Consider the following 27,201-nt stretch of genomic DNA (forward strand, 5'->3'; position numbering starts at 1 on the left):
AGTTTGATGTTTTCATTTATTTTATATATTCTGCGAATATATATCGCATTTACTATCTACTTATCAAAAATAAGTTTCAACTGTCTTCAGTGATTTTAAAACTATACACTTCGCGTAAATGTTTATTAAAACATCAAGACATAATATTATTAAACTTTTTGTCGTATACTTATAAAGTAATACTTTTAAATATTTAGAATATTGATTTTAATTTTATTTTATGATATAGATCACGCAGCTAGTTTTGCATCGTCGATTTTTTATCGATTGAAAGAGAAATAGACTTAATCAAAGTTATGTATAAAAACAAATATGGAATTCAAAATCAATCAATCAACGTTCAGATTTAAGTGGGCTCATAAAACCACATAACTCAATATAGGTACATAATATCTTAATTTTCTAATTAATGATGGACGATACGAAGCAAAAATAACTTTATTTGACAAAGAACATAATACAGAAAGAATTTTCGAACAAACTAATACTTAATAGTTCAAAATGAGAAAGTGATGACTTTTTAAAAAGTGTAGCCCTTAAAAATTTAGGAACACGTTCCACCAACTCATATTCTATTCGGTTTAATATTTATTAGTATTCATTAAATTCGATATATTTTTGAATATATTACAAAATTTACGCATTTTCTCCTAACGTAACATTTTAAATAATGCTACGTCATATCTTACTTATCTGTGGTATGTTCGTAAATACTAATAAATATGTCAAAATTCTCGAGTGAAGTGCGCGGGGTACACAAGTCAGACGGGCTGTTTGTCGCTCGGTTTAGCTGTGTTGTATACAGATACACAGAATACATTAGATTTAGGTATAGTTTTCTCGCAACTCGACCTATCGTACAAAGAGGGTCGTCCCTCTTTTTTTTTCCTGTGTCGATACATAAACATTAGTTTTGTGTTATAAATTATTAAAAAAAATCAGTTACATTTATTCGTGAAGTATATATTTAAAAATACCATAATATAATGTCGGCGATAGGTAAAATAGTGCCGAATGTATCGGCCTGGAACTTCTCTAAAATAAGCGCCGCGTTACAAAGTGTGAAATCGAATAGGAATTATTTTACGTATACGCAAGAATTATCGCAGCCTTTGGACCGAAAACCTGAGATTGTAACAGCTAAGCAGGCGTTTGAAAAATGTTTAAAATCAGGTAAAGTTTATTTATTTTATAGTTTTAAAATATTATGCTACTATACTATTATTAATTTTAAGATTTATTTATGAATATATCGTACTCAATCATTCAAATGAAACTAGAAACATATAATTTGAAGGCCCCTTGTCGTGTAACATTTTTCTAATTTACTGTTTAAAAAAAAGTAAATTACACAGATAACACAGAGCTATAATTTGAGTCAGATATATAGACACATGAGTTAAATGCCAATCATTAATCTATTAGGCGAATATTATCCAGAGGCAGAGAGTCAAACAATTGAACCTTGTACTCTGAACTCCACTGTTTATTGATGAACAATATTAATCATAGTTTTGATTTCATACAAATTTGAACTTTGTATTTAGAAGTAGTAACTTAAATTTATTCAGTTTTTATTTTCTTCTACTATTAATTAATATGTATATTTTAAAGCACCTACAAATAAAATACTGTTAATAATTAAGTTGTTCTAAATTACAATACTGTTCCAGATTAGTTTTAGTTTGAAAATAACATATTTCAATACATAAAGTATCAGTGGCGGATTTGCCCTAAGGCCCAATAGGCCCGGGCCTAGGGCGGCCAGGTATTAAGGGCGGCAAATCGTAGCAAAATAAATCACTCATTATAATAAGATTAACAAGAAATAACTCAAATGCAAAGTATCGTAATATGTTTTTGCATATGGATCACGTACCGTATGATTAAAATTTTCCTAAATTACTATTTTTACATATCAAAGTATAAATATTTTCATACATCGTAGATACATATAAAATAGTTTGTACTTTAGTTTAATATAAGTGTTCTAGGAAGTATAGGTATCGATTGTTATTACGCGCGTGTACGGCGTGTAGTCAAGTGCGGTGCGTCGCGCTACTCTCCCCCCACCCACGCTTACTCGCTTGCCCGCTCGCGCCTGCGAGTTATGTCAACAGTGTGCGTATAGCAATAGCAGTGAGCGGACGGATTCAGTTTTATACTAATTAGTAAACGCTTACGTAAAAACTTTGTGTTGCATGGTTAAATATGGACGGAAAGAAGAGGGTAAGGTTAAGTGGGGCAGAGTATCGCAAGCGGGCTAAAGAAAAAGATGATAAGCAAAAGGATACGATTAAAAAAACGCGGAAATTAGACGATTTCTTTGGAAAACCGTCTACAGATATTAAAGATCCTACTATTGAACCAACACTCGACGTTCATAGCAGTAGCGGAGCTCCGTCAACTGATGATTCTGCAGTGTCTTCAAGTGAAAATACTTTGGTCGATGTGGCAAGTATATCAAAAAAACAAGCCGAAGATGTCCCACTAGTACCAGGAGTAGGAGTGCAGCCCAGTCCTCCGGATAAGGAGCTCTACGAAATCAGCGACGATCCAGCTAAATGGACAATCGACGAGTTCACGCGTGATCACATTTGTAAGAATGGAGCCAATCAAAACATCCAAAATGATTTTCCTAATAGTGAGCGCATTTACAAAGATAAAGTGCGACAGTTGTCGAGACATTTATTCGAACGTCAGCTTCTAAATGGCGAAAAAGTTCCGCGAAAGTGGCTAATTTATTCCAAAAGTACTGGATGTGTTTATTGTGGTCCTTGTCTACTTTTTAATGGCGGGGAGAGTCAGTTCGACAAAAAAGAAGGTTTCAATGACTGGAAAAATTCATATCATCGAGTTTCATCTCATGAGAATTCGCCTAATCACAAATTATCTGTTCTGCAAATGAAAGAACGAAGTAACGTGTTAGGTCGCATTGACCACGCATTAACAATGCAATTAGATGAAGAAATAAATTACTGGAAAAACATTCTGAAAAGAGTAGTTGCATGCGTAAAAGCACTTGCATCACGTGGTTTGCCTTTCAGAGGACACGATGAAAAATTTGGATCAATCCACAATGGAAATTATTTGATGTCCTTAGAGCTTATCGCTGAATTCGATCCGTTCTTAGCAAAACACATTACACGTTATGGAAATCCAGGCTCAGGATTTACGAGTTATCTTTCTTCAACAACGTGCGAAGAATTTATTCGACTTATGGGGAACAAAGTTTTGAAGACAATTATAATGGAAATATTAACAGCGAAATATTTTTCTCTGATCATTGACTCGACACCGGATATATCTCACGTAGACCAGCTCACTTATGTAATCAGATATGTCCTGCCTAATGGATCACCTGTAGAACGGTTCCTCAAGTTTATTCCAAACACAGGCCACAAATCACAACAAATGACAGATGCTGTTACCTCAACTTTAATTGAATTGGGAATTGACATTTCCAACTGCCGCGGGCAATCATATGACAACGCAGCTAACATGTCAGGCATATACAACGGCCTACAAACTAAAATAAAGGAAATATCACCCCTTGCCGACTATGTTCCCTGTTCAGCACACTCGCTTAATTTAGTAGGTGAATGTGCAGCTGAAAGCAGCCAAGAGGCTTGTTCCTTCTTTTCTCTACTCCAAGAGTTATACAATTTCTTTGCAGCGTCAACTCAGCGTTGGGAACTCCTTCAAACACATTTCACCGTCAAAAGTCTATCAACGACTCGTTGGTCAGCTCGTGCAGACGCATGTAAAAGTTTGCGCGAATCCTGGAATGAAATCCATAAAGCGCTAGTCACCATCGAAAATGACACAAAACAGAAGAGGACCGTTATATGCGAAGCTAGAGGTATTCGTTTGAAACTGGAACGTTTTGAAACGGCCCTCATGGCTGTTTTTTGGGGATGTTTACTAGATCGCATCAACGCCACAAGTAAAAAACTTCAGAGTGTGGAAATTGACATTACCATTGTCATAGAACTGTACGACACTTTAATACATTTTGTTGGCGAAACAAGAGAGAATTTCGATGAATTCGAAAATAAAGCCATAAAACTGTCCTTCGTACAGGAATATGAAAAAGATTTTCGACGCAATCGAAAGCGTAAGCTGCTTCCTGACGAGACAAATACAGGTGAAAACATGAAACAAAAAAATGGCCGTGAAAATTTTAGAATAAATACGTTTTTGGTAGTCATTGATACATTATCAGAAGAACTGAAAAGACGCCGGGATGCTTATAAATTACTCAACAATAAATTTTACTTTATTACCAACCTGACGAATTTAAGCATCTCAGAAGTCGAAGATAAGGCCAAGGCATTGCAAATGATTTATTCTACTGACTTAGAAGACAATTTTACAGAAGAATGTCTTCATTTTCGTTCTCACTGCAGCATAAAAAATGAGGAGCGAAAGAGTGCAGTCAGTCTGTTGAAATGGTTACGAACCGAAGGTCTTCAAACCATTTACCCAAACGTGGATATTGCTCTTCGTATGTGTGTGTGTACACCCGCCAGTAACTGTACAGGAGAAAGATCGTTTTCTTGTTTGCGCAGAGTTAAAAACTATTTACGCACAACAATGACGGAGCAAAGGTTAAACGATCTTGCTTTGCTTAACATAGAAGCTGATTTTTTAAGCAAATTGGATTGCGAAGATTTAATTAATGATTTTGCTGCGCTTAAGTGCAGACGAGTTTTGTAACACATTGTAAAACATGTATGTTATTAAAAACAAAGCATAAAACTGTTTTAAATGTTTTATTTAAATGTCCAATCATCCCTAAAACCTCGAAAAATATTATAAACTAACTGCCTTATTCATAAAAATATTATTACACTGATCTAGTTAAAATATGTTTTGTTTCTTTTACCACAAAGACGTTTTCAATTGGAAAGCACATTTTAGTTATTGAGGGCTTAAACTTTTTTATGAATAAGACGGTAGCTTTACAAGGTAGCTTTTAGTTAACCAATTTTCTGAATCAATTACAAGTGGAAGTAAAGATTTTTCTTTTCATTAAAAGTGGAAGAAGAAATTCATTACTGATGTATATTATAGTCTATAATGTTGGGGCTAAGAAAGGGGCGGCACATGGCCGGGGGCCTAGAGCGGCTAGGACTGCAAATCCGCCACTGTAAAGTATTATTTTATAAAATAAAAATGAATAAAATTGAAGAAGAGATGTACTAAATTAGTAAAAGCAATGTTTATTTACCAAAAACAAATTAATTATTTTATCCAGATTAATAACAATATTTATTTATAAAAAACTAATTAATTTTAAAGAGTTTATTATCCAAGGTCATTGTTGTAGCATTCTGACAAATAACATCTATCTGATTTAACCAGTAGGTTTTATGTTTATGGACTACTATATACTTATTGATAACTATTAGAATTATAAAATTGTCAGAAAAAATAAAAATTAGTGACGGACTCAAACAAATAATTATTATGCAAATCATGACCTTTTGGAATGCAACCTATTCATAGATTCCAAATTTAAATTCTCAACTTAGAAGTCTTATATAGACAGATGTACTATGTGAATGTTGTAATTTTGTAAATTTATTTTTCATTATTAGAAAGAACTATTACACTAATGATGTAAGAACATTGTTGAACAACTCAGTTATCTTTATTATAGCCATTTTGTGATAAGTAATTTTGTTTGTGCACGCTACACAGTATAAATTAATTTCCTGTTTTATTTTTAGCATTTGTATTCTGTAATTTAATGAAATGTATAATTATGGTATCTAACTGACCCATGGATCAGTAAGCCAATCTCTTATCTAAATAATTATTGAATAATAATAATTGAACATTTCCTAGCTAAACTATGTAGTCAAGGACTTATTATTTTTTGACCATTGAATACCTTTGTTGAATTCTTTTTTAAATGAAATCATTCATTGAAATAAAATGTAACTGATGTTATACACTAGTTTCTCCCTGTGGCACATCTCATGCTTTAAAGGTTGGTCAACAGATGTTATAAAAAATAGCCTGTCTTTTCATGGGATTCAGGCTTATTTCATATCAAATTTCATAATATTCCATTCTGTGGTTTGGCTTCAAAAGCTTAATAGGCAGATTTTGTTAAGTTTTTATAATATTATATGAATTGTAAAAAATTAATATTGTATAAATATGTATTCATAAAACAAAGCAATCTTGTTCAATATAAAACCATGAAGGCAAATAGTGTGGAATGTAAGCGTCATTTATTAAATATAGCATATATATATATATATTATTTTACTCAATAGTAATTTATATTAAACCTAAAGAATATCATTTATTGTCACTGTAAATGCAAGAGTTTTTTACCCATGTAAACAGATTAGTTAAAAATGAATTATTCTACATTTTCCCTTCACTGTTTTAAAAGTGCATGTATTGATCGTAATGTTGTTTATGAATTAATGATAGCTGTGACTTCTTAAGTAATGTTAATCTTAAGTACATGCAATCACAAAAGTGACTATAAGGTGGATTGTAAATTTAACTTGTTAGTGATGGTTGATCCGAATATGAACTCAGAGCCGTAAAGATGCACGTCTAATAACCACTACGCCATCACGGCTAATCACAGTAGTATTTATACATTTAGATATGTTAATCAAGATCAAGTTTGTAGTGCATAATATAACAGGGTTATTAGCAATTTGTATGGAATTCATATATCGAAGGTTTTCAACTTTAACAGAGCTGAGATGGTCCAGTGGTTAGAACGCATGCATCAAACGATTGCGGGTTCAAACCCAGGCAAGCACCGCTATATACATATGTGCTTAATTTGTGTTTATATTGTTTTTTTTTATGGCTTGTCTTTGTGCCAAGAGGGCACAGATTATTTCGCCAATGTCACGTGCGATGGAGAAGACACGATGGAGATTGAACGGTGCAGTCGAGACTGCAGGCTTAAATTAATTTTAAGGGCACAATAGTAGTGGACTCTCTGTTAACCCATAACCTAAAACAATACAATAATATATACATAATTAAATAAACATATAAAATGATTATTAAAACATCAAATAAGAACGATCACAAAAATATTTACAACTTAATTTTATTACGCTCAATATATTTACATAAAAATTTACAAAGTGGACTAAACACACACATTAACAAACATTCAACATTAATAGGGCGAGGAACTTTGGGAGGGAGAACGTCGTATACAGGATAGAGGAGTTTGGGGCAAGAAAACAGTATATGGGGTAAGGAACCTTCGTCAAGGCCACATTCACACAAAGAGTGATCTCCTACTCTAATTTTACAAAGATGAACGGGCGTACATGCATGTCCAAGGCGTAAACGGCAGATAGTTGTGGTTTAACCCAACGATTAGCTTGCCTGTGATGAGAAAACCAAGGACGCCTTGGAATATCTGGTTGTAGAGTTGCGTAAAATCTACCTTTAGATTTTGATGATACTTCCCAATCAGAGTTCCAGGATTTAACAAGATGAGTTTTCGCTAGAGCACTCAAGTCTTGAGTTGAATTTTTAAAGTGATCAAGAGAGCCAGTTGTTATAGCAGATTTAGCAAACGAATCTGCAGTATCGTTGTCGGGAATACCAGAATGGCTTGCTATCCAGACAAGCGATAATTCCAACCCCTTTTGATGACAGGAAAACAATGCTTCCCTAATCTTAAGGATGATAAAAACTTTCGACTACTACGAAACGGACTTTCCTTAATAGCCAACAGACAACTCAAAGAGTCTGTCAAAATCAACGTATGTTTGAGGTCATGGGAGTGGGCAAAAAGGATGGCTTCTAAAATTGCAATTGCTTCACCAGAAAAGGATGTTTCAAGAGGGGATTTAAATTGAAGAACAATTTTGAATTTGGGTATCCAACAGGCTGAGCCAACACAGCTGTCAGGGGATAGTTTAGAGGCATCAGTAAATATAAGTAAATGATTTGACCAATTTTGATGAAGAAATCTTTGAAATTTAGAGTTCGAATCAGGGGCCCCTTTAACAAGACCAAGATCTGTAATAATAGATGGATTATAGACTAGAGATCTGAATGGAGTGGAAAAAAGAGGATTTGACTGGAACCTTAAGATAGGGTGTGGGAGTGTTGTAAATTTTAAGAAACTATCTAATAATAAGGAAGGACTTCTAGAGCGAACGCAGAGTTGGGATAGTTCGCTTAGACGGGACCAAAGAGGATGAGAGGATAACTGTAAAGATTTTACTACAAAACGGTCGCATAAAAATTGTCTTCTCAGTTGAAGCGGAGGATCAACACATTCAACTTGCAGAGCGTTAGTGGGAGTAGTTTTCATAGCTACTATGACTATTCTGAAGCATTTGTATTGAATTTTGTTGAGTTTTTCAGACACGGATTTACTTAGGGGTTCTAAGACAAACAGTCCGTAGTCTAAATTACTACGAACTATTGCATTGTACAGTAGTTTGAGAGAATAGGGGTGAACTTCCCACCAGACTCCTGAGACTGCTCTAAGGACGTTAATAGCCTTTTCACATTTTTTAATAACATGCTCAGAGTGACAAATTCCATTCAGTTTGTTATCGAGAATAATGCCTAGAAATTTCGTCTTGTTGCCAAAGTTGATACGTTGATCCCCACAAAACAAGTCGAAGACCGGAATTTGTCTTTTTCTAGTGAAAACAACTGCCTGAGTCTTTTCAATAGACAAAGACAAGCCATGGTCAGAGAGCCATAGATCAAGATAATGTAAAGCAGAGTTTAGATGCAAAGTTAAATTTTGAACATATGAAGATTTAAAATACAAAACAATGTCAGCATATTGAAGTATGTTACAATAGTTATTCACTGACAATTCGAGATCATGGGTATAAATGCTATAAAGCAGTGGGCTTAGAACTGATCCTTGCGGGAGACCTTTCCAGACAAACCTGGGGGGAAGAATACGATTTTGATGTTTAACGGAAATTGATCTGCAAAATAGCAGACTGCATATGAAATGAGTTATCCTCGGAGGGATACTCAGCTGTTGCAGCTTCTGCCTGAGTACCGGAAGAAGAACATTATCATATGCTGAAGAAATATCTAGAAAAACACCCACGAGGTAATCTCCGCTAGAGAAGGCTATTCGAATGTCTGTCGTGAGAATGCTGAGACTATCAAGAGTGCTCAAACCCTTTCGAAAGCCGAATTGAGAGGGAGAGAGAATATTCCTGCTTTCCATTATCCATTCCAAACGATTTTTTATAAAATGTTCAGTAACTTTCACTAATGTAGACGATAAAGCAATGGGTCTATAAGAATTGGGGTCCAAAGGACTTTTTCCTTGTTTGAGTATGGGGATAATAATTTGGGACTTCCAAGATTCCGGGACGATTCCTGCTGAGAAAAAAGCATTAATTATATTCAGATAGACGCATTTAGCTTTATCGCTGAGGTTTGTTATAAAAGAGTAGGGCACGCCATCTTCCCCTGGTGACGAGTCCTTCCGTCCGTTCAGAGCTGTGTGTAGCTCTGAGATAGTAAACGGACTATCCATATCATCTGAGGTAGATGATTGAGTAAAATTTATAAAACTATCCTGGCATGGAACAAAGGGGGGTGCAAGTTTGGTAGTAAAATCATTAAGCCATACGGACGGATTATAGGCGTTTGGGTTATCAGAATCGAGGGAGCGACGAAATCTCTTAAGATTTCTCCAAACTGTTTGAGGGGGAGACCGACGACTAAGGGATTCACAGAAATTGGTCCATCCCTGTTTTTTCTTTCTGGAAAATAGTTTTTTAATATTGGCATCTATATGCTGATATTTGATAAAATTTTGTGAAGTCATACATTATATGACTCTTCGGCTTCAGATCTCTGTTGGACTAAGGAATTACACTCTTCATCCCACCAAGGCGGAGAGATGCAAATTTTTTTATTAAGATTTTTTTGTGGGAAATGGGAATCAGCGGAGGATTTAATAATATTAAGAAAAAGCTCGTAGTAAGCAAGAGCATTTTCACCATTCATAAAATCAGGGAGAGAGCTTAACACAACTGACATCAATAGAGTTAGAGTATCCTAACCAGTTAGCATTTTTAAGCCTATATTTTAGAAGTGGGGATGATTTGGATGGAGCAATGGATCTGTTGTTTAATGAAAGAAGGATAGGGAAATGGTCACTACCAAACGTAGATGGGAGGATATTCCAAGATATTTGAGAGGAAAGGGGCGGGGAAGCTATGGATAAATCAATAGCGGAATTAGGATTCTGATTAGGATTAACCCTACGAGTCGGCGAACCATCATTGAGAATGCAATTTACATCATCAACGATGTCCACCAACAAGGGGGCAAATCCATCACAGAAATAGGAACCCCATAATGTATGGTGGGCATTAAAATCCCCCATAACAAGAACAGAGCATGGGAAGGAAGAAAAAATGGAGTGTAATTCAGGAGCAAGTGAAAGACTAGGATGAGGAATGTAAATAGATAAAAAGGAGATGTTGAAGGCTTTGATAGCTACAGCATTGATGTGCTGGCTAAAAGGAGGTAAGGGAAATTGGGAGAAGGGAATGGAGTGCCTGATCAAGATGGCACAACCAGCATACCCATCATTTCTGTCATCCCTCAAACAGGAGAAACCCGGTACCCGAAAACGAGAGCCAGGAATCAACCATGTCTCAGAGATGGCAATAATGACAGGTTTATATGAATTGTGTATGAATAAGTGTGTGAATAAGTGAGAGGAGTTCAGGTTTCTTAGGACGGATGCTTTGACAATTGAAGGAATCTGATTGGGGCCATTTTGAAGGATGGTAAATAATTGGGATAAATCATTGGCAACGTTGGACGGTAATGGGACATCATTGCATGTACTGAGGATATTTAGGAGAATTTTGGTGAGTAGTTCCAATAAATTGGGATTATTATTAGGTGGGGAGGGATGAGGAACATTTAGAGCGAGACCATTATGAGAAGAGGAGGGGCAGTTGCCAACTATGGCCTGATACCCCTTTCCTTGCGGAAGTCTAGGGGAGGGAGAGCGGACAATGGTTTGTCTATAAGATATAGTAGGATTGGAGGTGAACTTTGAAGGACCAGGGAAGGGTGGGACGTATGTAGGAGCAGAGAACAACTCTTTTGCTACCTCAGCATAGGATTTACGGACATTGGGGAAGCGAGAGGCAGCTTACATGTATGAAACATTACCTTGCGACATTACAATTTTAATTGATTGCTGACGAGAATACTCAGAGCAATCCTTGTCTGTGGTAAAGTGTTTGCCAGAGCAATGTAAGCATGTAGCCTTGTCTTTAGTAACCTCACACGAATCACCTATATGAGACTGAGAACATTTAAAGCACCTGGTAGTAGATCTACACTGAGTCCGAACATGGCCATAACGACAGCAGTTTAAGCATATTATTGTGGGGAGATTGTATGTTTCAACGGGAAGGGATGTATGGAATGAGTATATTTTGCCAGGGAGGATTTGACCTTTAAAAGTTATGACTACCGATTGAGTTGGGATCCAAGACACAACTCCTTCGTAAATAGTCTTCCGGTTAAGACGCCTCAATTTTATCACTTCCCCACATCCATGAGGAAGCTCAATTGACTCCATAAGGTCCTCCATAGACCAGTCCACTGGGATACCTTTTATTAGACCCATTCTGGTAATGTTATATGTAGGAAGGCTAGCCGTATACTTACACAATGCTAAGACTGGGTTCTTTAAAAAACTATTTGCAGCTTGTGCTGAAGCAAACTGAATTTCTATTTTGTTCCTTCCAACATTTTTGACACCATCATTCATAATAGAGCCAAACTTGTGCTTATGAAGAAATTGTCCGAATTTAATGGCTCTAATTGAATTACCTGCAGCTGGATCAGCTACTTCCCGAGAGACGAGGTCAATGAAAGGACCTTTGTCGTCATCCGAGTAACTTTTTGGGCCATCAATATACGAAGGAATTACGTAAACGTTCTGGATAGAGGGACTAGCGGTAGAAGGGTGGTTTACTGTTTTCTTTGAAGAGTCAGTTGAGCAAGAAGACTTATCGCCGGAGCGTTTGCGAGAAGAGGATGTTGAAGGATCAGATTGTAATTCCGAACCCCCGGGATCAGGCGGTCCGGGAGGCGGATCGACATCCATTATACACTAACTACTGTAACTTAACTAATATACTATATCTATAATCAAAAGAAAAATAACACTTACCGAAACCGAATTATGTTAGTAAAACCCAGAAACCATAAAATGAAACTATTTGCACTGAAAATTCACAAAATAGTTACAAAGAATTGATATAAAAACACAGATATCTCACTAACACGTGTGTCAACCAAAGTTAACGCAAGCGAAAGTGTTTATAATTCATCTCGTGCTCGGCGGTGAAGGAAAACATCGTGATTAATTTCATCGAAATTCTGCCACATGTGCATTCCACCAACCCGCATTGGAACAGCGTGGTGGAATATGTTCCAAACCCTCTTCTTATGGCCTTATCTCAGCAGTGGGAAATTTACAGGCTGTAATTTTACTTTACTTTACTTTTTCAACTTCTCCTGCCATTGAAATAAAGCTATGTTGAGAACCACTGGCTTAGATAATATATAAAGTGCCCTTAATCAGTTACAAGTGCTCACTCCTTCTCTGTTTACGGCTTTAATCTCCGTATAGGTGTTGCAAACTTTTATTACAAGATAAACATAAAAAGATAATCTTAATATATTTTGTATGAATAAAAAATGTAAGTAAAAAAATAAATTAAACTTTATTCAGTTTTTGATGAACAATATTAGTCATGGTTCTGATTCCATACACATTTTAACTTTGTATATGGAATAAAAATCGATACATATAATTAAATTGGAGTGTCGGTTTGTAACATTTAACAGCCCTTTATTACTTTACTTAGCACATGTTTGTATACACGGTACATATACCAAAATAACATTTTTTTACAATTTTTGTCCGTCTGTTTGTTCCGGCTAATCTCTGGAACGGCTGGACTGATTTTGACGGGACTTTCACTGGCAGATAACTGATATAATAAGGAGTGACTTAGGCTATTTTTTTTTGTTTAATTCAAACGCGTCAAGATCGCGGGTACAGCTAGTGTTAAATATATTCAATTTAAATTTTACTTCATAATTAAAGCTTGTTGAAAATTTTAAATTTTGTATTGTTTATGTATACCACAGAATACACCAACTCCAAATATAGCAATCATGATAACTATGTACATTATATAATCGTAAATCGACTTTTAAGAAGTCTAATATTTTTCATTTCATTTTACTCAGGGGGACTCTAAAAAATATGTTGAATACGCAATTATTTCTATTACTTTTTAGTGCATATTTATTTGTTTTAAAATAGTGTTTTGTTTGAAATTGGTTTTTCTTTTTGAAAACATTTTTATTTATTTTTTGATTTTAAGTGAAGCTGATGTATACTGACTAATTTTTCTTAATATGTATAGATTTAGCGTGCCGTTTATATGAGTCCGAAACTACTTGGAGGACCATTTCAAAATGAACCAAATGAAAATAAAGCAAAAATAGAGTTTCGAAAATGCGGCTTTAATACATGCGGCATAAAAGAGCTGTAATAGGCCTCAGTGAAAAAACTTTGCTAATATATGTCGTACATCATATGACATGACATTACATACAAAAAATTTGATTAAAAACAGTAAGAAATTCTGCCGCATATCACCCTAACTGTGAGCCGTTTAAGAGTTCCATCACTAAATAGTATAAAACAAAGTCGCTTTCTCTGACCCTATATCCCTATATCTTTAAAACTTCGCAAAGGATTTTGTTGCGTTTTTTTTTAATAGACATGTAGTGTGTTACAAGAGGAAGGTTTTTGTAAATAATACATGAAAAATATAGTAAAGAAACACTAATAATTTTATAAGTTTGCAATGTTATGTCGTAAATAAACAAATTCTGTAGTACAATTAGTATCAGTATGCACCCCTGCGAAGCCGGGGCGGGTCGCTAGTTGATTATAATATTCGACTATGACAATTAGGTACATGAACATAACCACGTTACGGAAGGTGACTCAAATATCCAAATAACTTTAAAAGATTCGGCCGAGTATCGCTAACGTGCTCCTCAGAATTTTTCTGTTCCCGTCCGTTCCGTTACTTTGTTATGGATCATAAAAAAAGAATCAACAAAATTGGTTGCCGAAATTTTGAATGATTCACCTATTTATCGTGCACATACATAATGCAAATTGAAGACTTATATCGTTTTCATAAGGATACCATTAACAGAACTGGACAATTTAATTAAAATGGGATCATAAGGGAAGCATTAGCTTTCAAACAAAAAAATATTAAAATCGGTCCACCCAGTGAAAAGTTATGAGGTAACAAACATAAAAAAAAAGAAAATACAGACGAATTGATAACCTCCTCCTTTTTGAAGTCGGTTGAAAATAGACCTTATCACAGCAAGGAGCAAGGTATCTCAAAGATTTGTTTTGTCGTGAGAAAAATAATAAATCTGTTCGCGACTGTATCTGTTGTCAAGACTAGTGTCTTTAATGTGTGTAATATGCATTCTCGTGACGATTGCAGTTATATAAATAACAAAGCATGATAGCGGCACTCGATACAAACAATAAGTTCTCGATCAAAATCATTATTAAAGAGTTTAAATACAATTACAAAATAAAATACTAAATGGCGGTCATTACTTTTTATCATATTAAACTAATACTATATTAAGTAGGCTCTAATAAGCACTTTTGAATCATGTTATGCGATGAATTTAAATGTTTGTATGTAACATACAATGTGGAATGAATGAGTTTATTAGTTGAATTCCAATAGAATGTATTTTTTTATTTTTAACCCCGTGACGTTTCCACTGCGTATTCTCTCGAATCGCTCGTATCTGATTAAAAAAACCTCATCAAAATCCGTTATGTAATTTTAAAGATCTATACATACATAGAAACAGACAGCAGTAAGCGACTTGTTTTATACTATGAAATGATATTTTTTGTCACTCCAAAAATGTATATTTTTTGGAAATTTTACCGTCCTTCTTAGAGAATCAATAATATTAGTTATCGATAAATACGCATCCCTAAGATGAGGACTTGACGTTTTAGGGCTCCTATGGCGGACGACTCCTAATAAAATTCGCATATCCTTTTCTTCTATATGACACCTGATTATTATGTTTGCGTATATTACTGATCTTTTGTTTACCTTATTTTCCTATTCATATGTCTTCAAACTAGAAAACAGACTTGTTAATACTTTGAACAAGACACAAAAGTATCATAGGCAACCCATCAACTTTTGTATTGAATTTGTTTTTCTTTACTAATTTCAAATTCCGTTATTATATCTAATTTAAATAAAGGTCACATATGGGGTCGCCTAACGTGGTCGATGACAATCCAAGCCCAAATTATTTATTACTCCTGTTACGACGTTGGTAGTTAAAGGGTTAATAACTCAGTAATTCTCCTCAGAACACGAGCTTGTAATGTCAAAATGTTATAGGCGACATCGATTTATAGACTAAGGTTAAGGGATTTAGTACGTAAGACTGTTTTCGACTGTCTCCCTATTATAAGAATAAAATAAGAGTAGGCCGCCCTTAAATATTTATAATGTAAGAATCTAAAGGAAAAAATGAATGCACGTTTGGTTTATTTTAATGTTAGAATTTAAATTAACACGGTTATTTTCTCGTGAACAAGACATTCGTAGATAATGTCGAAATATCGAGCTCCACTGAATAAAAATAAAAAAACCATGGTAAATCACTCGTAATTAATAACTGTAATATTTTAATTTTATGTTTATTTGTAATTTCAAAGGTTATAAATGTACACGTCCGAGATAACCTCGGCAAACACGCGGTTTCGCCAAAGCACCCCCCCCCCCTTTCATATATCTTTGGGCATTTTTTTGATCTTTCGTAGGAACTATCGAAACTCCTTTCCCCTCCTTGTAAGAACAGAACACATGAGACATGGTCGATCTCCTCTCTCCATAAATCGTCTTACGTCATAAATAAATGGAGTTACAAGTATCAAAACGCCTTATCACTCACTGCAAGTCGATTGTATACATTCAAGAGTTAAGATATGAAGAGAAATCATAGGTATAGAGTCGCACAATCAGTTAATCTATTCGTAAGCTAATTACTAACTTTAGCGTATTACAATCAGCGGAGGCGTGAACACGATTAAATTATAAAAAAATAAATAAATATGAGACAACATCACATACATTACTCTGATCCCAAAGTAAGTAGCTGAAGCACTTGTGTTATGGAAATCAGAAGTAACGACGGTACCACAAACACCCAGACCCAAGACAACATAGAAAACTAATGGTAATCTACATCGACTCGGCCGGGAATCGAACCCGGGACCTCAGGGTGGCGTACCCATGAAAACCGGTGTACACACCACTCGACCATGGAGGTCTTCAATTAAATAAACAACTTTAACATTGGAATGAAGTGATGTCATTGGTCGAGATATTGAATATATTCTATGTTCGGTACGGATTCGTGAAAAAAATAGTTTTTTTTTTTAATTGTTTGATTCTATAATCGGAATTTTGAAAAATAAAGTAATAGTAGAAATGTGACACGAAATCATAACGTTTCGATTGATAATTACTGTTACGAATATTAAAAATTGTATAAGTATCAAGCTTTAAATTGCATTCAATTACTATTTTTAAGTATAAACTATACAAAAACAAAATTGTTACAAATATTTCTTTATAGGTTACGTTTACATCATAACATCCCTGACACTGACCATCAAATGGACCACTCGACCTAATTATATTATAGAATCAACTTCAATACTAATATTATAAATGTGAGAGTAACTCTGTTTGTCTGTCTGTTCGTCGCTCTTTCACTACCAAACCGCCGAACCGAATTTGAAGGAATTAGGTATGAATCAAATTTGAAATCCAAAGACAAAGGCTACGTTTTTGTCTAACACATGGCAACCAAAACCTAAAACGCGAGCGAAGACGTGGTCGACAACTAGTATACCTATATAAAAATCTTTTAATTCAAACGTGTACAGTACAAATATCAAATTTTATAAAGAGTCTCGAGCCGCAAATAACAAGCAATTTAAAGCTATTTTTATATCACGAAAACACCGACTGTGAGAATGTTACTCGAGATACGTGTCCCGTATAAATTAATATTATTCGCCTTATCGCATTTTTATAAAACTTTATAAAAAAAAATAGACGGTAACAACCAGGGTATTGAAATAAGGTTTTAATATTATTGAAGTGTATTTTTATTAGTTGTGTCTAGAAATAATGATTGCGTGAAACGATTTTTGAATTTAGAAATTACAGTAAGTTAGTTTAATATTTTTGTATTATCTGCAAGTCTGAATTGCGTACGTTTAATAAATATTTTTATTTTCCATCTCAATTTCAAACACACATCGAAACAAACATTCATCAAAACCGGTTTAACTCCTTTGCGATACACACACACAAACACATATACAGAATGATATAGAGATAACTTTATATGTAATTTGAATTATCGTCATTCGAACGCCAGTGTGTTCTAAATTTAAAAAAAGTATTAATCCTTTTTAAATCACGTTTTGACGCAAATTTCTTTGAATATGCTTGAGTAATGTACTGGTTTTCGCCTAATTTTTTTTAGTACAGAAGTCTTACGTGCGTACGTTTTACAAAGTATGTTTATATTTTTCACTCTCAATTAACTACGCAACATATTACATAAACAGATAATATTATTATCTATAATGTAGATTATGTATTGTATGTTGTGACATGTAGTTGATGTCTTGGGGTCAACGACATGACATCATTAACACCGATTGCTATTTATTTACTATCATTTGAACCGCTCTTTGTATAGCCATAAAGATGGGTGTGGCATAATATTATGATACATTAATATATGTATTTATAACTATTTCATGCATTTGTTATCGCCTGTACTTTCGCTGTTTAATGGTTGGTCGTCAGGTGTTGGTATAAAAAAGTATGTCTGTATGTTTATCTGGGATTCAATCTTTCTTCATAAGAAAATTTTATCAAATTCAGCTTAATGGTTTGAGCGTGCAAGTGCAAACAACCCGTTACTTCAGAATATATTATATCAATATAGATATATTTTTTATTTTTGTTTATATAAAATGGACTATTATGTTATTTGGTTTTCTTTTAAGAAATTCTCAACATGGAAGATGCGATATTTTTATTTGTGTTTATTTAAAAAAACTTCATATAGGATAGACCACAGGTATATTAAAAATCAAAAAACCTTCTATTTTAATGCAAAAAATGCGGTTTCAAAATGACAATTTAAATTTTCGTGCAAAACGAGTCTTTGTTTCGTATGACGTCACTTCTGTCTGTCACTGACTGGTTTTCATACTTACGCGTTTTTTCTCGATCTCTGAGATACTTTTTTTTGTAAAAATTTAAAACGGACTACTCGATGCTCCGAAAAAAGCAGTATTGACGTATGATTTGTGCCAATGTGTTCATCTACTTCAACAAAGTTTTCAAATAAATGGTTTTTGAGTGGATCTTCTGACACAAAACTAAGAAAAAACTAGTTCCAAGTTGAAAAGAGAAACCTGGAATCTGCTTTGACAAAACTAACTTCCATTTTTATTCAAAATACACAATTAATTTTCGTTTCAATATTCTCTTTTTTTACAGCTGTAACCTCAAATACGTATTCATAACAGGAGTGACGTCACTGAAAGCCAATTAGTGTTTTGAAATACGTTCCGTTTCAAGTTACTTTAATTCAATTATTCTTAAAAATAAAACAACTTTATATCTAATATAAACCTCTCAGTGGCCCTTCTTTTATATTTTTTTAACATTTTAATAGCAACATTGTCATACGATGCGAAGTTTGTGTGAATATGGAATTGAGGAATAGCACACAGTCCCCGTCTTAAGCAGAATAAGCGCGTGAGTGCAAGCATTGTACTGGCGATCTCTCTCTCCCAAAAATGTTTTAATGGTCCAATTAGGATAGTCCAAGACTTGACCATCATTGACGTCATTGCAATAAGGGTTAATACGGGTCTGAGGCCAGGCTGAAAGCATACTTGTGTTGCATTAGCTGCTGTACGATTGGCTGTTCAATTAGCAATAGTTTTAAGGTCCAATGATGTTGTAGTAAACAGATATGTTATTAACGCGCAAAAAGTGAAGACTAGAAAACGTCCTAATTGGGACGTTTGCCTCTAGTTGTTTTACGTAGTAATACGTTATAATACATCATAATTACGTAGTAATACGTTTTGCGTAATTAAAATATCTAGTAATCCCTTTTACTTATTGTTTTTATCAAGCTATCCTTTTTAATTTTAACGAAATGTAAAAATAAGCTAAAATAAATCTGTTGTTTTGTATGGATATAACATATCTGTTTATTAGAATATCATTGAAGATTATTATTTGTTTGAAACCACTATGGAGGACATTCTTAAAAAGCTATGTAAAACTAATAAATATATAGTTGTATGTGGGGACTTTAACGTCGACTTACTTAAAGAAACTACGTTAAGTGTTCGGTTGGTCGCCTTGTTTATGTCATTTAATATAACTCATAGAGTTAATGAACCGACGCGAATAACCGACGGTACTTCTACGTGTATTGATAATGTGTTCTGTGACTGTGAAATATATGAAGTATCAATTATAAATAATTTAACTTCTGACCATTGTGGTCAGAAGTTTTCATTAAAACACAAAGAAATAAATCATTTAAAAAAAATAATATACAGGCCAATAACGGCTAACAAATTACATTGTTTTAAAGCTATTGTGGCGTATAAATTGTCTAATCTAGATCTTACGACACAGGATCCAAATGAGCTTTATAATTCATTTTTTGAAGTAATACTAAAAGAATTTAACAATATATTTAAAATGAAATCATGTTATAGTAACACAAAATTAAAGTTTAGTGACTGGGCTACTGTTGGTATTTATAAAAGTAGAAATAAATTATACGACTTATATGATATGAGGAGGTGGAATCGAAGCGTAGCCTTTTTAGAATACGTCATTAAATATCCCAAATTTTTTAAAACAGTATGCATTTCTGCTAAGTCCTTATATTTAAAGAAAAAAATCCTGAATTCTGATAATATAATTAAAGCCACATGGGATGTTATTAGTAGTGTTAGTGGAAAACCCAAAAAGGAAATGATACCAATAGAATTGAACACAGGTAGTAGATACACGAGTTCTGAATTAGAGGTTGCTAATTTATTTGAATCATTTTTTGATAAAGTACCCCATAAAATAACATTTCATTTAAAATCATCTACATCAAATGCAGCTAGGTTATTAAATAATAGTGTTTCTAAATGCGTTATTGATTTTTCATTTGAAACGGTTTCTGCGATAGATGTCATAAAAGTATTTAAAACTGTAAATATTAAAAAAACTAACGACATATGGGGCATTTCGGTAAAAAAATTTAATAACATCATATACGATATTGCTCCGTATATAGCAGTAATTTTTAACAAGAGTTTGGACGCGGATTCATTTCCTAACTTGTTAAAATGTAGTAAAGTTTGACCACTTTTTAAAACTGGAAACAGAAGCGATCCCGGTAATTACAGGCCTATTTCAATACTCCCATCCTTAAGTAAAATTTTCGAAAAAATTATTTTAAATCAACTTCTCGTCCATTTCGGTACAAATGCTATTTTTCATGGTGAGCAATTCGGTTTTAGAAGAGGTCGCTCGACAACTGATGCGGGGATTGCGCTTCTCAAACATATTTACGATGCTTGGGAGAAATCACAGAACGCTATTGGAGTATTCTGTGATTTATCTAAAGCATTCGATTGTGTAGAACACAAAACGCTTCTTTATAAGCTCAAATATTACGGTGTTAAAGGTAAAGCTCTTGATCTCATCGCTTCATATTTAAGTCAAAGAATCCAGCAAGTTTTCATTAATGAAATAAAGTCTTCTGGATCTACGTTAAAAATGGGAGTTCCAGAAGGTTCAATTTTGGGACCCTTTCTATTCCTAGTATATATAAATGATCTTCCTTTCTATGTTAAGGGTATTTGTGATATAGTGTTGTTTGCTGACGATACTTCGCTGATTTTTAAGGTTGACAGGAAAAAAAATGACTATGACGATGTGAACGGTGCATTATCACAGATACACAATTGGTTTACAGTAAATAATTTAGTTTTATAATATATCTTTAAATGGTGACCGTCTTGAAGTAGCTGATACTACGGTGTTTTTAGAAATAGAATTGGATTCCAGACTTCAGTGGACTTCTCATTTATTATCCCTAACAGGAAGACTCAGCTCCGCAACATACGCGGTTAGAAAAGTTAGACAACTAACTGATATTGATACCGCTCGTTTAGTTTATTTTGGTTATTTTCACAGTATTATGTCATATGGCATATTACTTTGGGGTAACGCTGCAGATATTGAATCTGTCTTTATTTTACAAAAGAGAGCAATTCGGTTTATTTATAATCTTGGAGCTAGAGACTCTCTTCGGGATGTTTTTAACAGAGTAGGAATACTTACTGTTGCGTCGCAATATATTTACAACAATATCATGTATATTCACAGTAACATTGATCACTTTGATAAAATCAGTGATAATCATTGTATATGCACTAGAAGTAAGGATAAACTTATAACGCCAAGTTTTCGACTCCGCAAAGTCAATAAATCCTTCTTGGGGCAAGGTATCCGTTTCTATAATAAAATTCCGCAGAAATTTTTAACTTTGCCGTTTAGTAAATTCAAATCGTTTGTAAAAAATACATTGGTAGAAAAAGCATATTATTCGATACAAGATTTTGTAGATGATAAAAAAGCGTGGAGTTAATACCTGTTGACTTCCAAGCAGGATACATTAATTGAAATAATTGTATTTAATTAACATGACGTTGTATTTTTTAAATGTTAAAAAAGAGTAACTACTGAGTTTCTTGCCGGTTCTTCTCGGTAGAATCTACTTTCCGAACCGGTGGTAGCTTCACTTAATTGTAAAATGACGATTCAAAAGTGCTTATAAAAGCCTACTTGAATAAAGTTTATTTTGATTTTGATTGGGTATATAACTATGATATACTCGCACTGTTTTCTCAATCTTTCAATCAGATTAAATTCAATTAAAAGTACATTATTATTATTTGTTTTGTAAACACGATCACATGCTATAACAACTCGTGTATTTATAATGTAACTAGGTTGAGGTGAACTTGAACGTCGAATTGTAATTGATAAACCGTTGCCCCTGTTTTCCTCTGCACATTGCATTGTATTGTTGCAGAAATAAAACATTAAAAAGTTTTAAAGTTATTAATTTCGGGACATTTACCATGTTTTTGTCTACGAATGTCTTGTTCACGAGACAGACATTCGTAGACAATGTCGAAACATCGAGCTCCACCGAACAACAATAAAAAAAAACATTGTAAATATCTCGAAATTAATAACTTTAATAATAAAAATAATCATGTTAATTTAATATTAAAAAGTTTTTATTTACGTTTTTTTTGTAATATAAAATACACAGGTAGTCTGGCAAATCGCTCTGTAAGAAATATGAATATGATTTATTGCTGATAGGGTAGACTAATGTTGGAGTAGGTACCAACCTGATTTGCACATATTAGTGTGAGAGTAAGTGCTGGAACTGGCCCGCTTACTGTCAACTCTTATGTTACATAGACTGTCTAAGTTTGTAACATAGGAGATGGATATCCAGCGTAAAGTTTTTTGTAGATTTTAAGATGTATAAAACTGTAGTACATTATTTTGATCTATCTCGTAGGATTCAACCAGTGTTAGCTCTAAAAATGAATTTATTTATGACATTACATTAGAAACCTCTAGATCACTGTTTCCTTGTTTTTTTTTGTATAGCTTGGCGGACGAGCATATGGGATACCTGATGGTAAGTGCTCACCATCACCCATAGACAATGACGTTGTAAGAAATATTAACTATTCCTTACATCGCCAATGTGCCACCAACCTTGGGAACTAAGATGTTATGTTCCTTGTGTCTGTAGTTACACTGGCTCACTCACCTTTCAAACCGGAACAAACAATAATGAGTACTGTTATTTGGCGGTAGGATAACTGATGATTGTGTGGTACCTACCCAGACGGGCTTGCACAAAGCCCTACCATGAAGTTATATACATATATATAGTTATATTATAATATAGTTATATAGGTATACTTATATTACACATGATTATACATATACCTTCTTCTGAATCACGGGACAGTGGGAAGCGACTTCGTTTTATACTATGTAATGAAGTTCAAAAATATACAACCTCCTTTACTCACAGTAAAGTTAGTTGTAACCAATGCGAACTACTCCCTTCGCTAGTTAAATCACTAACAATCAACAATTGTGTATGGCCGATGTCCGGTATGAGGGGTAATCCGATGTAACCAATACACAAGCCATACCGACTTAAATTGATCATTACATACGTATTTGTATAATGCATTGGCATATACCAAAATATCTTTTGATGTCAGTGGGACAGTGTATGTCTTCTATAAAGAGGCGCGGATATCGTATGTTAGCATAATTGACCCCTGCTTCTTGAATCTATCCTACCATTTATGACATTGACTGTCATATTGAACTAGTGACTACCTTCTTCGTGTGCTATATTACTGAAGGCTTGTCCTGAAATACTTTCGCCGATGTATCGACTAGTACTGACTACCTTATGTAACTTTTTACTACTTTATGTATATGGGTCGGGCTAGTAAAAATGTTATTGTAGCTTCCTTTAAAAAAGAACCGGCCATCCATCATATTGAATTATAAGAAAGTTATAAGATTGTTGGAATATGTTCCAAGCCCTCTCCTTAATGGGAGAGGAGGCCAGCGGTGGGAAATTTACAAGCTGTTACTTTACTTTTGTGCACACTTGAGCAGATAGTGGAAATGATGAGATTACTGTTAGAAATTCTGTTAGAAATTCCTATTTCATCTTAGGTTAAAGATTTGGGTGTTTTAATCGATAACTCGTTGAAATGGTCTGACCAAGTTAATGAGGTTTCGCGCAAGTTTTATGCCACGCTACACTCCATCATGCGCTTTAAAAACTTTTTACCTATTAAATCAAAAATCCAACTGGCAAATTGTCCGTTGTTACCAATTATAGATTATGGTGATGCATGTTACCCCGATCTTAATGTAACACTTTTAAGTAAACTCGAAAGATTGCATAACACCTGCATACGATTTATATATGGCCTCCGTAAATTTGAGCACATTTCTTCATATCGGTTAATGCTTAATTGGCTACCTATTAAAGATCGTAGGCATTTAAGAATACTATGTATTCTACACTCTCTTGTTTATAATCCACTTGCTCCTTCTTATCTTAAGTCCAAATTTAATTTTCTTTCCGATACTCATGTTAGGCATCTTCGTTCTTCTCATAACCTTCTTCTTTCTATTCCTCCTCACACATCTGGTTTTGTATCTAATTCTTTCACTGTTAACGCTATACGACTTTGGAATGAATTACCAGTCGTCATCAGAGAAACGTCATCTAAAGATCTGTTCAAAAGTAGGGTAAAACAATTTCTCTTAAAGAAATATAGGTCTTAGCTTTTATCGCCTTTCTTGGTTTCGTTCCCTTTTATTTTATTTAAGCTGTTATTATTACACTGTACTTTTAGTATTATTGGTAACTTTTAGTTACTTTATCATTAGTATATTATTAAATGTATGTTATATGTATATATTTATAATATATATTTATGTAAGTAAGTGTATGTTTATATATATATATATATATATATATATATATATATATATATATATATATAAACATACATACAACATACATCCTACAACCTTATATATATATATATATATATATATATATATATATGTGTGTATATATATGTATGTATGTGTAATGTAATTGAATATAAGGATGGCTTTATGCATCTACTGTACGCTCTTTCTTGCATGTGCTAAGGTTGGCTGGTAGATAAGGCTATATAGCTTTAAGCCCGCCTTTTGCTCAATTTATTTTTTGTTACATATTTGTGCAATAAAGTTTAAATAAATAAATAAATAAATTCTTATCATTTCTTAAGAATTTCTAATAGAAAAGATAGATCACAGTTGCGTACATTTCGAGAGGCCTATGTCTAGCAGTGGACTGACATGGGCTGCTGATGTATGATATAGTGTTAGAAACGTTTAGAGAGTTAAAAAGGAGTACAATATTATCGATGCCAAAATGACTGAACCGAGATGGCCCAGTGGTTAGAACTCGTACATCTTAACCGATGATTTCGGGTTCAAACCCAGGCAAGCACCACTGTATACAGGGTTATTTGTAAAACATTAACAACCTCGCAGGGCTAGATTGAGAACATCATAAACAACAACTTTTGTTTTATGACTTTTCATAACTCATTAATTTTTACTTTCATACAAAATTAAAAATATTAAAATTGATTTCTCTAATGTTAAAAACTCTATACGGCAATGAAAAAAAAAACAGTTAAAATAGTCTGATTTTAGCTCCACCCACAAAATGGGCGGAGTTAACACGCTTGACTTGACGTAATTAACGCTTTGATGCGCCGTCGCAGTCTTACGCTTTGATGTGCCCGCGCAACGTGCTCTTATTGCTAATTTCAGTTTACAGTCCGTTGATTTCAGTTAATAAGTTCACTATGCCATATTCCAATATCGAATATACTGAAATGGTTCGCATTTTAGCGAAATGCGATGACAACGTTTCAGAAGCATGTCGTCAATATGCGATTAAATTTCCAAATGTGCCTACTCCAAGCCGCGTGACAATGCTAGCTGCCACACAGCGATTACGCGATTACGGCCAATTCCGTTCTCCTTTAAGAGATAGTGGTCGTCCGCCAAGGCGCACAGTTCAAGAGGAAGAAGACATCATGGAGTTCTTCGAAGCCAATCCAGCAGCGAGCACCAACGATGCAGCCCGGCGGTTTAATGTATCGCAATACTTCGCATGGAGTGTTGTACACAATGAAGGGAAATATCCCTTTCACCTTCTTCGCGTCCAAGAATTAAACGAACCCGATAAACCCGCGCGAGTTGCGTTTTGTAACTGGGTGCTAAACGAGAGGCCAACTATTTTATGGACTGACGAAGCAACATTTGGCAGAGTCGGTTTGTTCAATTCTCGCAATGAGCATTTGTGGTGCCATGAAAATCCACACAAAACTAGACCACATCATTTTCAACACCGATTTAGCGTCAATGTGTGGGCAGGAATTGTAAATTCAACTTTACTAGGCCCTGTCTTTTTGAAGCGACTCAATGGAGAAACATACCTACGTTTCCTCACTGAAACACTACCAGATTTAGAGGAAGATATACCCCTCGCTGATTTACGTGTTATGTATTATCAACATGACGGAGCGCCAGCGCATAATGCTCGCGAAGTCCGGAATTTTTTAAATAACAATTTTCCTGGTCGTTGGATTGGGCGCGGCGGACCTCGTGCCTGGCCCGCTAGGTCGCCGGATATCACGCCATTAGATTTTTATTTATGGGGACACGTCAAAACATTGGTGTATAGTGGACGTGAAATCACAAGCCGTGAAATGTTAGTGGAGAAAATCACTTGGGCTTTCGACCAGGTTAAGTCAAACTCACAAGTGCTATCGAGAGTGAATGAACAATTAATTTTTAGGTGTGGATTATGTGTAGGTTGTGAAGGTGACTACATAGAACAATATGTGCGGAATACACACAGACATCCCCGGGATTTAACCCTTAGAGGTACAATAGAATAAAATTTAATTTAAAATAAGCATCATTGTATAGGTTCACCAATACATTAACATAATTTCATTGTATGTTTCACATTCCTAAGCAAATATAAAAGCAAGCAAGTCAGTATCAATTAAGCGTTCAAACAGACAAGTCATTCTCATTACCTAAACGCGATACTCACAAACTAGCTGGTCTCCATAAAACTATTAATTCTAAATGGTGTGTGGTTCCAAACCCATACTATCATTTTATTATGTTTTTGTTTTATTTTTAATTTGTTAAAACAAAATCAATGAGCTAAAACTTAAGTTTGTCTTTTAACTTGAGAAGAATCTTTATACCCAGATCCTAATTCCATCGTGAAATCAGTTTAACAGAG

At 34.3% G+C, this 27,201-nt stretch overlaps 1 protein-coding gene across 1 annotated transcript in view; it reads left to right on the top strand.

Annotated features, from left to right (window-relative positions):
* Positions 1-734: 734 nt before the first annotated feature.
* LOC124539900 (4-hydroxybutyrate coenzyme A transferase) overlaps positions 735-27,201 on the top strand; it is a 43,711-nt gene continuing 17,244 nt past the window's right edge. Inside the window, exon 1 of the mRNA XM_047117262.1 lies at positions 735-1,173. Within this exon, the coding sequence (XP_046973218.1) occupies positions 987-1,173 (187 nt within the window). The 5' untranslated portion in view covers positions 735-986. The remainder of the gene's footprint in view (positions 1,174-27,201) is intronic.

This window comes from Vanessa cardui, chromosome 23, assembly GCF_905220365.1.
Source record: "Vanessa cardui chromosome 23, ilVanCard2.1, whole genome shotgun sequence".
In the NCBI taxonomy this organism is placed as follows: Eukaryota; Metazoa; Arthropoda; class Insecta; order Lepidoptera; family Nymphalidae; genus Vanessa; species Vanessa cardui.